The sequence below is a fragment of the Stegodyphus dumicola genome, chromosome X1, assembly GCF_044657685.1.
Source record: "Stegodyphus dumicola isolate Sdum_Otavi_A_Nest chromosome X1, ASM4465768v1".
In the NCBI taxonomy this organism is placed as follows: domain Eukaryota; kingdom Metazoa; phylum Arthropoda; class Arachnida; order Araneae; family Eresidae; genus Stegodyphus; species Stegodyphus dumicola.
This window is the reverse complement of record NC_140780.1, coordinates 232476869-232490244: the sequence shown is the minus strand read 5'-3', so window position 1 is coordinate 232490244 and position 13376 is coordinate 232476869. Positions and strand designations below refer to the sequence as shown.

The 13376-nt window shown below is 33.1% G+C and overlaps 1 protein-coding gene across 1 annotated transcript in view; it reads left to right on the top strand.

The window, feature by feature from the left end:
• Septin2 (septin 2) overlaps positions 1 to 13376 on the top strand; it is a 110070-nt gene that overhangs the window by 28341 nt on the left and 68353 nt on the right. Inside the window, exons 3-4 of the mRNA XM_085807098.1 lie at positions 293 to 406; positions 557 to 638. Coding sequence (XP_085663224.1) covers positions 293 to 406; positions 557 to 638 — 196 coding nt within the window. The remainder of the gene's footprint in view (positions 1 to 292; positions 407 to 556; positions 639 to 13376) is intronic.

Sequence of the window (13376 nt, the reverse complement as noted above, 5' to 3'; positions counted from 1 at the left end):
TCACTGGCGCCATATGCAGATTTTTATTTCTACTTTAATGGTTTTCAGTTGACTCCCCTACGTATGAGATTAAGTGGCATTATTAGGAAGTTCATAATAATTTTCATAATGTTTCATAATGCATTTTTCAGTTTTACATTAAAAGGAAAATACAGAATAAAGAAAGAAAAAATTAAAGCTGATATTACGCTGTTCTTTCATTTGTTAAAATAAATTACTTTCTATAAAAAAGTATCAAGTTGTATTAAATTTAATAATTTTTAAACTGTTCTGTTTAAAATTTATTATTTAGGAGAAACCGGCATTGGCAAGTCAACACTGATGGATTCCTTGTTCAATACCACTTTTGACTCCACGCCTAGTCCCCATAATCTGCCAGCTGTGAAATTGAAAGCTAAGACATATGGTATGTTGTTCTGTTCTGCAGCCAATTTTTGTGAAGTGTGGTTTGGTGTTTGGATGTGCTTTGTGTGTGTCTCAGTATCTTGAATCTCTTATATTTTAAAAAAGTGTATAAACCTAGCTTAATATAATAACACTTTTCTTTCTTGTCAAGATCTTCAAGAAAAGAATGTGAACCTGAAACTGACAATTGTCGATACAGTTGGTTATGGGGATCAAATAAACAAAGAAGACAGGTTAGTTTGAAACGTTACATCAATTTATTATTTTTTTGTATTTTTGATTTCTGTACTTAAATAATGCAGGAGACTTTCAAACACAAACAGGAATTTATCAGCTAAATTTCATTTATGAACTGTTATCAAATAACTTGCACACCATTAACTTAGAAGCCAAACTTAAAAGAAAAAATCAGTATTATATTTTCACAGGACTAGTTTTGAGGGTTTTACCAAACCATCACCCTCAGCTGCAAAAGTGTAAATGAACGAGGTAAGATATAATGATTAGATAAGAAAGCATGGACAGGAGATAAGCTACTGGCACCATCTGTTGATGAAAACCAGAACTAAAATATAATTACATTAAAGCCTTTTTCAGCCCTAATTTTAAGGACTTGAAAGTGCTATGGAGGAATAAGCAACTTATGTTCTTCCATCCTGCTTTACCATATTCACAGTGGTCATGGTTTCTCGGCATTTGGATATTCTTTCAGCCAAATACTATGCCTATAAGGATTTCTGAAGAGATACCAAATTCTTCATAACTTGCTTTCAAATTTTCTTTTTCTATTGGAAAGGTGGAAGACATGAAACAATCTTTGAAGTTTTAAAGACAAGCTGTGATTGGTTGATCAGGTGCGGGTCATTAGCAATTTTTAACAAATCACCGTTTTGCCAGTAGTCTATAGACTTCTAGCTATAACTTGATATTTCTACCTATAAGATTCTTCATGTCATTTCAATCAAGAAAGATGGCAGTAATTATAAGTTTTATTCTTTTCTTTGAGGTGTCACCTAATAGAGTGCAAATATGTCAAATAAAGTAATGCTACATTACAAATTGCACTAAGTTTTGTTTCAGTGTTTTAATTTCAGACAAGTTTTTCTTGGATTTTCGTAAGGAATCAAGATGTAATTTTATGACTTGAAATTTACCATTGAATTCTTTTAGAGGAAAAGGAATTACCCATAATGAAAGATATTTTTCAGTAGCCACTTGTAGTATTATTTCATGTTACATTACCAGCTTTTGTATTTGGTGACAACTGGAGTACGACTAGAAAAAGTAATAAAATTGTTAACTTTTATTACTTTTTTTTTTTTTGTCACAGCAGAATGGCAAGTTCTTTGTATACACATAATTTTATTGGAAGTTGGAGAGTAAACAGATTTTTAAAAAATAGATTTCTAATTAACAAATAAAGCCTGGAAGACACAATGTAGAATATTCTGAAGTTTTTAAATAATCTGTAAACAAATGTTTGTAAGAAGCAGAAAATAATTTTCATTTACTTTTTTTCTTTATTTTATTGCATTTTTATGGTATAAAAATTAAATGTTTTAGGGGAAAAAATTACTTTTTGTGATTTTTTTTTTTTTTTTTTTTTTTTTTTTTTGTCCTGAAATTTCCCAAAACTGAAATTCATTCTACATCAGATCCTAAGCAGTGCACAATTTTGATTTTCCTCTGAAAATTTTTGTATTATTTTTAGTTATGAATTAATGTCCAAGTAACTTTTCATTTACTGAAAATAATTTAAGTGTTCTGAAACTAGTAATGATTTAAAAGTCTTTCACATATGTAATGGCATAAAATGTAAATAATTAATTTAGATGTAACTCACAATATTTTTATAAATGTTCACTTTGCATATTATTGCATTATCCTTTTAGTGGCAACAGTTTTCGTACTGGATTTCGTTTTGGAATCCAATGTTTTCTTTAAAGAGAAAATTAGTTTTATTACTAAAGTTAAAAAATAAAGGATTTGGTGTTAATATGGTAGTATTATTTGTAGTTCAATAAAATACCATTAAGATCTTTATCTGTATGCTATTACGCTGTCTCAGGTAAGAACCAACAACTTGTGACACACAGCATTCTACTTGTTTATTTAATACAACTGCGGAAAGCGAAACAGAAGCGACTACATGCATGAATTCCGAAGTGAATAAAGTGAGCATTAAAATCCCACAATTTTCGCAAGAAAAACTGGACATTACCAGGTGGAAGCTCATTCAAATAAAAACTCATAAAATCACCACTGAAGAAACTAGATTGAGTTATTTGTTATCCCAGTTTGAACCCAAGTATGTTGAAAATATATGGGACATTATTTAAGACAGTTACACGAGCGTGTGCCCGTCTCCTGTTTTTTGAAGAAAAAACTGCTGCTCTTCAGGTAAAAGTGTTACATTTATGCCAAACTTTTATGATCAAACTTAAAAAATATGCAAACTATAAAAATTGAAATTTTAATTTCAATTTCTATAATATTCTTTATGAGATAAAATTTTTTAAAGGAAAAGGGAAAATGTTTTATATTAATATAGAATTTATTAGGAATTCATTATATTATTATTCAGGTTATTCAGGAATTATTATTCAGGTTTATCAGGGATATACTGCTTGAAAGAACATCTTCCTCGGAAGGCTTCAAGTTTTTCATTAATTGTTATGAACTCACCGACAGTGTAACATTTCTGGCAGTTATTCACAAAATCTTCAAAAAACTGTGTTATAGGTGCACGTTTATCTGATTCGTTCTTGACGACGCGAGTTCCTGTGTCATCAAAACGCAAACATCTTTATAAAGAAAGAAAACATTTGTAGGGCATAGTTTTGTGGAAAATTTCCAAGCTGGTTCCGTCTATTTTCAACAGATCCTGCACATTTACATGAGATGACTTATGTCACAAAAATATAAAAGACCTATAGAAGTGCGAATTTCAGTTAGATTTGTGGTATGAAGTTTGAAAGCTCTCAGAAATAGATGCAATATAAATATTTGTATAACTGACGACTTTCAGCAGCATTTGTTCACTTAGTAAAAGTTACCACGATTCATTCGGAGTCTACACATATTTGCCTTATTGATGTTTCCAGGAAATTTAGTAATAGTATTATGAGTAGGAGTTGTAAAATCAGCTTTAGACTTTCTTTTTACCATTGGGTTTTTTGTCTTTTCCAATAAAGCAATAAATGTCATTCTCATTTTCGTTTCCAGAATGCATCTCGATTTCTGAATCAGTGTCATGAGAACTAAAAAATTCATTATAACTTTCATCATCGGTTTCTTAAATGGAGTCTTCAACAGTTCATACATCAAATAATTTTTGCAAACGTAACATTTTTTCCTTATAGGATAAATTACGCGACCTGTTTGCAGTTTTCTGTGCTACCACAAATGAACTACCTTACAGCAATGCGAATAGGCTTGCTGGGTCTGAAAGACCTGATCCGATTAAAGCAAAACTTTGATTTAAATTTCCAGAAAAAAACTTCGGAAACATAAAGAGGATGGCCTTGAAGGAAACTACACTGAAATACAACCACTTGGGAAAAATAGGGGCATTTTCAGAAAGGTTGCTTTAATCGGGCAGGTCCATTGGACCCAGGGCGCGTGCTCGCAGGTTAAAGTTTCAAATAATTCTGATTCATAATAATGCATGTAAATATCAGCCAGAATGGAACTAAGAGGGCTTCCCATGACTAATCCCTCAGTTTGCTTGTAATACTTATTTTGGAAAACAAAATGCATTTGTTTCAAACAGAGTTAAGTAAGGGAAATAGCTCATTAATTTCGATGCAAAAGAAATGAAGTTCACGAAGTCTGGTACTAGACATCTTAATGCACCCTCAACTGGAACACTGATGGATAATGATTTTACATTAAAAAAAACCATGAGTAAATTTCTCAAATGCTTTTAACTTTTTTTACAAACTCTATTGAATTTTTTATGGTGTAAATGTTATGATCTAATAGAGTTGAGAATCTAGAAATTAAATATTTAGCTAATGGGTATGAGACAGTGCCTAAATTTCATACATAGGGTAGAAAGGAATACTTCTTTTTATGAATTTTTGGAAAAGCATATAATCTGGTACAATTTGCAATAAATGGGACAAGTGACTGTTTTAAGTTGATTGAAGGGATTTGGGAAGATTTGATCACAGTTTTTATTTTTGAGAGGTTCAAAGGTAAAAAAATAGTTCAAAATAGTCGAGGGTTTTGAGGTTTGTGAGAAGTTAAAATTATATTTCAGAATTCTTTCTTCTGATAAACTAACACTAGAAATATTAACAATAGTCTTAATATTTACGATGGTAAGATTTTTTGAACTACTTAATTTGAAAGACTGTGGCACCATCTATTGATGAAATATGAAAGCTAAAACATAATTTCTTTAAAGGCTGAAGGTAAAGATGAATTGGAATTAGGGTGATTAACTAGAAAAGAAAGATTTTTCTGAATGTGAAAGGCCTCTAAAAAATCTAATTCACCAACGGAAGATGTTTTTATGGAAAAACAGGTACTTCAGTATATGTTAGAAAATATTATCTGTCTAAATCATAGTTGGCCAGTCCTCTTCACATAGTTCAAAAGAAAGATGTTCCTTTTCCACCATGCGAATATTATCGCCCGTTTGAATGCACAAACAATACCAAATCATTATCCCATATCCCGATTAGAGGATTTCAACTACATTTTTAAGAAGTACTCAAATATTTTCTAAAATTAATTGGCATAGAGCATATTTTCAGATTCTTATTAATGAAAATGATAAGCCATTATAACCGCTTTTGGCCTATATTAATTTAACATCATGAGTTTTGAGTTGCATAACTCACCTTCTACCTTTTAGAGCAAGGATGTCAAACTCGCGGCCCACGACAAATATTTTTGCGGCCCAGCCAATATATCGGTAAATAATAATATATAATAATAAAATAACATATCGACGAAGAAAAAAATGAAATGTTTACTGCTAAGTAATTAATGATAATTTATTCAGTGTTGTTAGATTACTCACAGTGAGCTGACACACACACTACTTAAATTACAAATGCATGTGAATAGCTTGCGTTCAGCTACCTTTGGCTTTTGGGGGACACGTGCACTCAGAACTTGTACGCATCCCCCGATAGCCGAATGTGGCCGAACTAATGGTCTCAGTTTTCCAATCGTAGTTTTGTACGATATATTGGTGCATGCATGTGCATGCACTTTGCTTTATTATTAATTATTACTTAATTTATATTGTTACGGATTTCATAGTTATTTATTTATTTAGTTTTTTATTTAGAATTGTAATTAGATTTGCTTCATGTTGCCTTAGCAACGCAAATGATTTTTGAAAAGACAGCTGCGTTGGAGGTTTAAAATAGAACAGCGCGTGCATTTAATACCTAATAAATAAATATCTCGTAATTGCTGTTGCCATCCACAAAAATCCAGATATTTATAGATGTTTCCTGTATATTCGAAAAATTAATTATAAAGCTTATAAAAGCCGAGAACAAACAACTCATCTCAGTAGTAGCTGTAGTTCTAGCGAACTGTTTGTTTACTTAATGCTGTGATTGATTTGTAGCGATTTCGCTGTGAGATAGAATTAGTTTCTCTGTTTTGAATTGATTTTTGCTAAACGTTTGACATTTTGTGATATTGTTAGAATATTTTTGATATTCTAACAATATATATTTACTTGTGTTTTTGGATTTCTGCAGAAATACAATCTACCTTTGGCAAAATTAAATTCTGTAGCTACAGATGGCGCTCCATCAATGACCGGGAAAAACAAGGGCTTCGTAGCATTACTAAGAAAAAACTTAGTGAAATTCACGGTTCAAACATTCATCATATGCATTGTATTATACATCAAGAAGTTCTATGCACGAAAGTAATAAATATGGAAAATGTTTTGTCATATATAAAAAAAGTTATAAATTTTATAAGATCTCGAGGTTTAAATCAGCGTCAATTCACTGCTTTCTTAAGTGATTTAGATAGTGAATATTCGGGTTTGTCCTACTATACTGAAGTACCTTGGTTATCTTGCTCCAAGATTCTCAAACAATTCTGGGATTTGAAAGAAGAAATATGTCAGTTTTTAAAAACGAAAAATCAAGATGTAAGTTTGTTTTACGATCCAATATGGATACAAGATTTATCTTTCTTGGTTGATATAACCAAACACTTAACCAATTTAAATTTATCGTTACAAGGAAAAGATCATATCATTACGAATGTGTTTGACATAATTAAAGCATTCAAATGTCAACTAGTTCTTTGGGAAAAACAACTTAAAAATGAAGATTTGACGCGCTTCCCGACGTGCAGCATGAACAAATCAAGTTTAGATGATACTTGTTCGTATCAAAAATACGCAGAAAAAATTGCAAATTTAACAACTGAATTTGAAACGAGGTTTAATGATTTTAGTTCCCTCGAAGACAAATTTTTTTTTTTGTTTTCTTCGATTTTCTCAATAAGTATTGACTCAGTACCCAGCCATATGCAAATGGAGGTGATCGAGATTCAATGCAACACAAATTTGAAAGCAAAATTCATTGAAGTAGGCGTGCCTGAATTTTAAAATATTTACCAGCCAGGTTTGAAAATACTCGAAAATTCGCATATGAAATTATTTCTATGTTTGGTAGCACTTATCGGTGTGAGCAGTTATTTTCAGTCATGAAAGGTAATAAGTCTCCTATTAGAAACCGTATTAATGATGCTCACCTTGGGTCAGCGTTGAAAGTTATCACTGCAAACAAAATTTCTCCCGAAATAGGAAAGATAATAGCAGAGAAGAGATGTCAAGTATCAGGACGTAAACATTAAATTTTTCTTGTTCTTTTCTATAAAAATATATATATATATATGTTTATTATTGTATTATTCGAAATAAATCTACGTTTCTATGAACATTGATTTTTTTTTTTTTTTTTTTTTTTTTTTTTGCGGCCCGCCTAAAGTTAAACCTTGTTTGTTTGGCCCAAGTGTACCTATGAGTTTGACATCCCTGTTTTAGAGGTTTATTAATGAGGTACATAGAGGTCTAAATTTTGTTTTCCCATATTTGGATGATGTTTAGATTATGCCAAATACTGAAGAGGAACACAAAATCACTTAAAATTGTTTTTTGATTGTTGCAAAAATATGTATTGGGAATTGGTATTTTTAAATTTGTTTTGGACATCATGAACTGGAATTTTTAGGCTTTCTAATTAATTATATCTGAAGGATGAGAACTTCCTGAAAAGGTTAAAGCTATTCTTAATATTAAATTGCCTGACCCTGTTCACCAATTATGAACCTTTAGAGGAATGGTTAATTTCTACTGTTGTTTTTTCAGAAACACTGATCATACTCAATTTATGTTAGATGACTGCTTAAAAGGTGCTAAAAAAAAAGATTATTGGAAAATAACTTGTGCAGATGAGGCCATTCTGTAGTTTGAAAAATGTAAAGAATATTTAGCAAGTTTTGCTGTTCTGTCTCACCCGGACCCAGAATTACCTTTTCCATTGTGTACAGATACTTCAGATTGGGCAGTAGGTTCAGTTTTAGAACGGTTCAAAAATGGCAGTTGGAAACCAGTCTGGTTTCATTCCAAGAAGCTTAATCTGATTCAGCAAACTTACAGTACATATGATTGTGAACTTCTCATGATTTATCTTTCCATTAAATATTTCAAGCATTTTTCAGAAGGACGAAAATTCACAGTATATGCTGACTGCAAGCCTTTAATCTATCCATTTTCCCAAAAGCCCAATCGAGCATCTCAAGGAAAATTCAGCAACTTCAGTATATTTCAGAATTTGCAACAGATATTAAGTACATTACAGGAAAGAATAACTTAGTAGCAGATATATTGTCCAGAATCGAAGAAATTGCCTAAATTAATTACAATCAAATTGCCAAAGCATGAGAATAAGATTACGAATATTAGGCATTGCAGAAATTTACGAGTTTGACTTTTAAACAATTTTCCCTTCCATCTGAAAAAAAAAAAAAAAAAGAAAAAAAAAAACTGGTGTGATTCTTTGACACAGTGTACTAGACCTTATGTTTCTAAGAGTTATTGTATGAAAGTATTTCATCAACTTCACGTATTATCCTATCCTGGAATTAGTTCAACAATAAAATTAATCTCTTCAAAATTTATTTTGTTAAATATCAAAATCAGCATTGACCAAAATTTTAAAAGATTCCTTGTAAAAAAAATGTAAAACATCCTGCCATATGAAATCAGAATTTGGAGAATATCAGAAGCTATCAGAAAGATTTTCAAGAAGTACATGTTGATCTTGTTGGTCCATTACCACTGTCAAATGGTAAAACCTACTGTCTGACATGTATGGATAGATATACAAATTGGATGGAAGTTATTCCACTCGAAAAATCTTGGGATTTAGAAACTGTAGCGAAATTTTTTTGCAGCTATTAAATGGCCAGATTTGGAATCCCCTTGCATCTAATTACTGACTGAGGAACTAAGCTAATTACTGACTTAGGAACTAAGCTAATTACTGATCAATTTTCACTTGAAATATTTGAAACCCTGTGAAGAATCTGCAGCATTAAGCTTTCACATACTAGAGCCTATCACCATAGTGCTATGGCAAGGTAGAATGTTTTCACAGATCGATATAGGCTGCTTTAAATACCCATAATAATGTAATATGGAATGACACATTAACAGCAGTTCTGTTAGGTCTATGAACAGCAATCCATGACGATACTAACTATACAATAGCAGAAATGGTATGTGGAGAAAATATTAAACTTCCTGGAGAATTCTTTGAAGCAAAAATAAATCATATACCTTCTTGAACTTTTATAAATAAAGTACAAAAGTGTATGGAATTAATCAAGCTGAAGGAAACTCAACAGAAAGATATCTCTAAATTACACTAATGGCCTTTAAAATTGCAATACCAGGAAGGAATAATTTGATGAACGTCAAAATCACATGAAAGGAACAAGATGTTGGGATATGCAAATGATTGGTATTTCGGCGCATTTAGATAATGCAGGAGGGAGAAACGACATCTTAAGCACTGCATAAAAGAAAAGTTGTGTAGTGGATTTCTCATTCGAAAAGCGCTTTGTAAGGTCAGAGTGCGCTCAAAATATTGTGTTATGCCTCGAGTAAGAAGAAATGCTTACCAACAAGTGTCAGAATTCGATAGAGGCAGGATCGTTGCCTATTAAGAATGTGCACTATCTTTCCATGATATAACCTGTTGCACTGGTTGACATCCAATCACTGTCGTGGAATATGGAATCAATGGCTTGATGAGGGTCTTACTGGACAACATGCAGAATCTCAACGGCCTCCCATGATTAATGCCTGAGAGGACAGACATATTGTGAGGTCAGCCCTGCAAAACCGTACAACCACATCACTGACCAATAGTCAGGAAATGGGCATGTTTGCAGCCCAAGCACTATCTGCTCGTACTGTGTGGCGACGTTTGCAGCAGCGTGGACTATCAACACGGCGAACATTATTTTGTCTTTCCTTGGCAGCGCAGCAGAGTCAGTGACTCTGGTGTGCCGAATGACAAAGCTGGATACAGGAGTGGCACAATGTCTTCTTTTCAGACGGGTCCCAATTCTGCTTCCAGTATTCTCATCGCCGTATTCATAACTGGGGCTCCGAGGAGACCACACGTCGCCATCTTGCATTCGCTATTGGCATAGGGGCCCTGCACCTGATATGATGGTATCCATTGGGTACACGACACACACATCTCTGGTTCGGATCGATGGTAATTTGAACGCAAATCAGTACATTTCTGACGTCCTATGTCCAGTTGTTGTGCACTATCTTCGAGGTCTGCAAAACACCATCTTCCAATAAGATACTGCAAGACCACATGTTGCACATCACGTTCTGACTTTCTCGATAGACAGGGTATTCAGTTGCTGCTCTGGCCTGTGCGCTCTCCAGATTTGTCACTTGTTGAAAACATCTGGTTATGGCTTGCTGAGAGACTGGCTTACCACCCTTCTCTAGCTAATATGGTTGATGAAGCGTGGCGTAGACTTGAAGCAGCATGGAATGAGTTGCCCGTTTGTGTCATCAAAGTCCAGTTTCACTTCATGCCTAACCGGGTAAGGGCCTGCAGCTGTTCCTACTAATTTTACCCTCCTGTAAACCCCCAAACTGCTGACAAATTTAATCATTTTCTCTTAATGTCGTACTGTTTACATACAATAAATATCTTTTTTGTATTTGCTTTCCTTCATGATGTTGCAATTTTAATGAGCCAGCAGTGTGTATTTGTGCATAAAGATTTGGGATCAACCTCTTGCATTTTTCTTTGTATTGACTGAATTCAGAAGCAATTTAAACCACCACATAAAGGTCTGTATTTTGTAATAAATTGATCACTAAAATGTTTTACTCTTAGGATAAAAAATAAATGTATCGATAGACAGATCGAAGCCAGCAAATACTCTACCACAAAAAATTCCTGAACAAGAGAAATCTGCAACTCCAAATTGCATAAACAATGCACCAAAGCCAGTTGAGATTCAAACCAGAACAGACAATCCTGAATTGGTAGAATTCGTAAGACAATTCTGATTCAGTGATTGATATTTTATATTCATATATTAATTTTATTATTTTCTGAATAGGCACCATTACTTTGTCCCCCAACATTTTTAACATAATGTTCGTTACTAGTAGGGCGTAAATGTAACAGCATGAAATGCAAGTAATAATTGTATTTGACGACATATAAGACGCACTGGCATATAAGATGCACCCTTATTTAGAACGCCACACACAAGGAAAAAAAGTTTCAATAGTCTGTATGACAGCACAGTACCACAATAACTTAAAATGTGGTTTCTTTTAGTTTTTATGTTTTGTAAAACCCAAACATACAATTATTGAATGCAATTACCAAACATATTTTTATTAAGGAAAATTAACAAACGGCAAGCTATTTTGAACATGATATATAAATTTTGGTAATGAATAAATGAATGAACGGCAAGCAATCAAACATAATACAAAATAAAGCAGAAACAAAAAAAAAAAAAAAAAAAAAAAAAAAAAAAAAAAACACAGATTCAAGGAAAACGTTGCCTATCATGAAATTAGACTTTAATCCCTTTCAAAACCATAAAAATTCTTTTCACTATCATCATCATCAAAAACGAGAATATCGTCATCACTACTGTTTCCATCATCGCTAGTATCACCTTCTTCGAATAATGCATCGTCTTCTGTTCCTTCAAGAGCATTACTAATTCCGCACTTCTTAAAGGACTTAGCAATTATTTAAGCCTTTATGTCCTCCCAAGATCTTTTTACCCACTCGCACATTTGTGAAATAGAGGGCCGCTTCATTCTACCTAAGGGTGTGAGGGCGTATTGTTGCTCTCCTACCCACTTGTTCCATCATTCTTGTACTTTTTCCTTAAATGGCTTATTCACCGATACATCTAAAGGCTGCATTTGGCTAGTCAGTCCACCAGGAATGACAGCTATCTGGGTTTTTAATTCTCTCACTTTATTCTTTATGGTTTCAGTTCTATGGGCGCTAAACTGATCCAAAACCAAAAGAGAGGGTTTTCTTAAGAATCCACCAGGTCGCCTCACCCATACGTTCTGTAACCACAGTTTCATTCCAGCTTTGTCCATCCAGCCTTTCGGATGAGTTTTTCTTTTGAATATGAAAAACGGCGGTAGTTTTGTGCCATCAGCACAACATGTTAGAACTACCATATATCGGGATTTTTCATGACCTGTGGTTTTTATGGTTATTGATTTAGACCCTTTAATAATCACTGTCTTATTGGATGGTACATCAAATGTGAGTGGAATTTCATCCCTATTTCCTATTTGACCGAACTCAAAAGGACTTTTCTTGTGTGCATTTATAATAAACCTATGAAATGCTACTATTTTTTCTTCATAATCTGCTGGCATTTTCTGTGCAATAGTTGTTTTTGTGCGCATTGATAAGCCTTGCCTTTTTGTGAACCTGTAGCACCAGCCCTCAGACCCTGAAAAGTTCTGATTCCCATGTTTTTGTGCAAATCCTTTGGCCTCATTGATTATCATTTTGGTTGAAACACTTATTCCAGATTTCCTCTTATCTATCACCCACATTTTTACGGCATTTTCAAATTCAGGCTGAGATGGAGCTGGGCACCGAAGGTTATGTTTTTTTTGTTTTTTAGCAGTCTTCAGTTGATCTTCCTGCAGTCGCCAAGTACGTATCATTTCTTTGGTAGGTAGTGGATCGAAATGCCTTGCTGCTGCTCTGTTTCCATGCACTTTGGCATAGTTTAACACTCCTAGTTTATACTGAATTGTATAGCTTAATCTCTTGTTTCCTGTAGTCATATTTTCCAATGTATTTTTTTAAAACAAATAGTTTTAAGCACCGATACCAACACGTGTGTCGGTTCAGTCAAAGAAAGTCTATGTAAAGAAGGAAAGGTTCCATAGACGTAATGTGACCGTCGAACCTGTTCAAATTTCGACATGAGCTTCGAGCTTTGGCGCTTTTTAGCGACATATATTTCACGCATGCGCAAAATAACTGTGGCAGATATAGAAAAAGTTATGTGTCTAGACCTTTATCCGGGCTAAAAATAGAATTTAGTATTGAAATTTAACCTGTGTCCTTCACGTATAAGACACAGGTAACTTTTTTGAGACCAAATTTAGGAAAAAAAGTGCGTCTTATATGCCGTCAAATACAGTAATTTAAAAGTAACTCATAAACATTTTAATAATTATAAATGCTCTTTGCATATTATTGTATTATTCTTTTGTAGCAACAGTTTTCATACTAGATTTCTTTTTAGAATCCAATGTTTTGTTTTAAGAGAAAATTAGATTTACTACTAGAGTTAAAAAAATAAAGGATTTGGTGTTAATATGGTGGCACTATTTGTAGTTCAGTAAAATACCATTAAAGTAGTAAGTCTTC